Source organism: Pinus tabuliformis, chromosome 1_1 (genome assembly GCF_031772625.1).
Source record: "Pinus tabuliformis cultivar Carrire ecotype Pingquan chromosome 1_1, CPIR1, whole genome shotgun sequence".
Taxonomy (NCBI): Eukaryota; Viridiplantae; Streptophyta; class Pinopsida; order Pinales; family Pinaceae; genus Pinus; species Pinus tabuliformis.
Window position 1 is genome coordinate 813,688,548 of NC_142297.1, and position 3,644 is coordinate 813,692,191.

General features: G+C 38.7%; 1 protein-coding gene across 1 annotated transcript; it reads right to left on the reverse strand.

Moving 5' to 3' along the window:
* Positions 1–594: 594 nt before the first annotated feature.
* Positions 595–984, reverse strand: LOC149216548 (uncharacterized). Its single transcript, XM_089389996.1, has one exon. It carries the CDS (start codon positions 982–984, stop codon positions 595–597), a length of 390 nt encoding a protein of 129 aa, XP_089246122.1.
* Between the last annotated feature and the right edge of the window lie 2,660 nt (positions 985–3,644).

The following is a 3,644-nucleotide window of genomic DNA, read 5'->3' on the forward strand; positions in this document are numbered from 1 at the left end:
AGCCTCTGTTTCTTCCTCCGTAAAGTATGGATAGTACGATTATTCATTAAGGTCCGCTTCTGGACTGACCTGCAATTGGGGGTTCTCCATCTGCTTTGTTTGGGATGTCCCTATCGGTTCCTTCTGCTTATCAGAGGTGGAAGCTTCCTCGATTATAGAGTCTTCCTGATTCTTAAAGGCTACCACCTGTTTCGACTGTCTATCTTTCTCTGCTCCTGGATCTGAAGGAGAGGGCGATTCCATATTGATATCAGTGTGATTAGCTAGGATTCCGAAGCTGTTGCTTGTTGAGGGCCCTGAGGGGTTGGATTGTGGCATCTTATTCTTTGAGGCTTGATTCTTGTGAGATTTTCGACGATTTGCTACCTTGGTGAAACCATCTGCCTCAGAGGCATCCGATCCAGAAGGAGAGGGCTTTTGAGTTAATGGGCAGTCTCTAAAAAGATGTCCCAGGGCATGACACCTACTACATATGAAAGGAACATGCTCATAATCAATCGGTTGAGCCCATTCAATATCTTCATGAGAGATACTTACCGCATCTCGGAGAGCCCGATTGAGATTCATGTATACGCAAATCTGAGAAAATGAGGTTTATCTACAAGTTTTTGTTTCTTCTGCGATCTTTACAAATTCTCCTAGAGCATTTCCCAGCGCTTGTAATGAATCTTCCTCCCAGTATTCCACCGGCAGCGAGTACAGTCGGATCCATACCAGAGCCCAGCTCAGATCCACCATGTCCGGGTCGAAACGCTCCATCCATCCTCTGAGAAATAGTCCAGCAGCGTTGAAGAAGTAAGGGCCTCCCTCCAGCACCCTGTTTTTGTCCTCCAGACAATTGAATATTGCAGTAAAGAATCCTTTGGGTCCTAGCTGCAAAGTTATGTGTCCCTTGGGATGCCATTTTGCATTTATCCAGCCTCTTAGCGCCTTCTGAGTTGGCCATAGGCTGTTAAACTTTCCTATCAGAGCGTGGTCTTTCATATACTGTATTTTTGCATTGATTCGATGAGCAGGAAGTTCTACTTTTGGACGCTCAGTTGCAACTGGTTTGCATGTTGTTGAACGGACTTCTGGTGGTGTGATATCTTGCTTTGTTTGTTGAGAGTTTAGATTTGCATTCTCTACTTGGTTTACTATTTCAATGCCTTCCGCAAGTTGTTGCTGCCCTATGTCGTTTTATGGGGTAGGCGCATTGCCCTCCCCCCTAGGGGGTTCCATTGAAAAGAGAACTGTAACGCGCAGGGTTGAACGTTCCTGAGCTTGTCAGAAATAGTAGGTGATCCTTTGTCTAGCGTGGTCTGCCGTTTCAGCAAGAGTTGAAACCCTAAAACTCGCTGCGCAGAGCCATCTGCCAGATAAATTTGAAATGTTACAAGATATAGAATTTGATTTTCTTTTCCAGAAAAGTTTCTTTAGCTCAAATTCTGAGGCTTTTGTAGATCAAACTACCATAGATGAATCCATACTGCAACCATATATACCCCAAACTGAACTCCTTGGAAGATATCATGATCTTGAATCCTTACAACAAGTTGAAAAATTCCAAGGTCTAGTTTCAGCGTTGGACCAAGCTATCGAAGAAGCCTTTATTCAGCAGTCTTTTGAATTTTATTCTTTAACAGTTGCAATATCCTCTTTGTCTAGTCAATCCTCCCAGTCAGTTCATCTACAACCTCCCAACCCTACTCATTCCATAGTATTAACCTCCTCACCTTTGGTTTCCCAAACTTTTTTGCCTCCTATCCCTATAATTATCAAAACTACACTTACATTAGGACCATCTTCAAGTAAATCTTCCAAAACAGTTATGGCAGGAAGGTATGCAACTTCGATGTTGCCAGACCAGCTGAATGTTATTCCTGGATATTATCAATTTAAAATTGTGACCTTTGATAACACTAGTGCTTATACTTCTTAGCAACATGTAGATAGGATGAATGATGTATTTGACCTAAAATAAGTAGATGAAGTTGATGTTAAAATGATATATTTTGGCCAAAGTCTAGGAGGCGATGTCAATAAATGGTTTAGGGGTTTACCTGAAGGGAGTATAGCCAACCTTGATGCTTTCCATAAAACTTTCTTAGCTATATGGGAGAACAAGAAGAATCCACTTCAACTCCTAAATGAATATAAAAGACTGAAAATAAAACCAAATGAAAGTGTGGAAGAATATTATGAACGGTTTAATAATGTTTACAAAGCCATTCGACAAGACATCAAGCCCTCCCCTGGCCTAGCTCTAATTAATTTTCTAGATGGTTTCGATGTAGACATTGAATATCAACTTAGAGAGAGAGACCTATCAACTTTGGAAGAAATGCAAGCAAATGTAATTAAAGTTGAAGCTAACATCCTCGACAAAAAAGTCAAACTAAAGTCTAAATGTAGAGTTACCATAAAATCAGAACCATCTACTTCTTTTACTGATCATAAGATTGATAACTTAGTCAGAGCAGTGAATCAAATGATGTAAAGAATGAACATTAATGACCAAACTCAAGCAAGAGAAAACAAAAATGCCCCTCTAACTATAAACCAACACTTTAGAAGGAATGTTCCCCAAATTAAACAAAGAGAACAAAGGGGTCTAGACCAATAGGTTCGACCTCCTTTTCAGGAAAATTACACAGATTATGAGGGGAATATTATGGAAGATTTGGATGATAATAAAATAAATTTATTGGGGGTAAATGATGACGAAACAATTTTCCTCACTCAAGAGGAGCAAGAGATTTTTCTCATAGCCCAAAATGAATTGGATTCTGAAGTGTCAAATGAATACAAAAAAGGGTTTGAAAATGCCATAATGGAATTCCATAGGCAATACAACCTTAGAAGAAAAAAGAATATAGACACTCCCAATGCCAAAATATCATAACAACTTGCTAAGAATTCATATAAAATGAACCTAGGAAAACAATAAATATCCTTCTTAATAAAACTATGGACAATTATGGTAAGTAAAATGTAGAAATCCCTGTCAAAAAGTAAAACAACTCAAACAGATGTCCGAACCACCAGCCAACAAAACGAGCCTATCACAAAAAACATTAAAGAGCAAGATGAATTTCCGAACTTAGTTAAGAATCAAACATCTTTCAATATTGAGAATGAAGTGGAAAAATTAAAAATCCCTATTCCTCTCATAGAGTTAATGAAAAAAAACTTGTACATACCCCAAGTAATGAAAGCCTTAAACATTGGGGAAAACACTAACTCTGTAAATTTGAATGATGACCAACATGAACTCTTATTTGGGTCGAAAGTTGAAGGAAAACGAAAATAAGGAGGAGTCCCTCCATTCTATGTCAGTTTGAATATTGATGATAAAATTCTCCATAATGCTATGCTGGATTCAGGTGCATCCCATAATTTAATGCCTAAAACTGTGATGGAGAAATTAGGACTTGACATTACTAGACCATACAAAGAATTTTACTCCTTTGATTCTAGCAAATTCAGATGCCTAGATCTTATCAAAGACATATGTGTTACTTTAGCCCAAATCCCTGCTAAAAGACTAGTGATGGATATAGTACTTGTAGACATTCCCCCTCAGTATGGCATGTTGTTGTCATGCTCATGGGGATCAAAATTACAAGGAACCCTACAAATGGATGTGACCTTTTCTACCATAC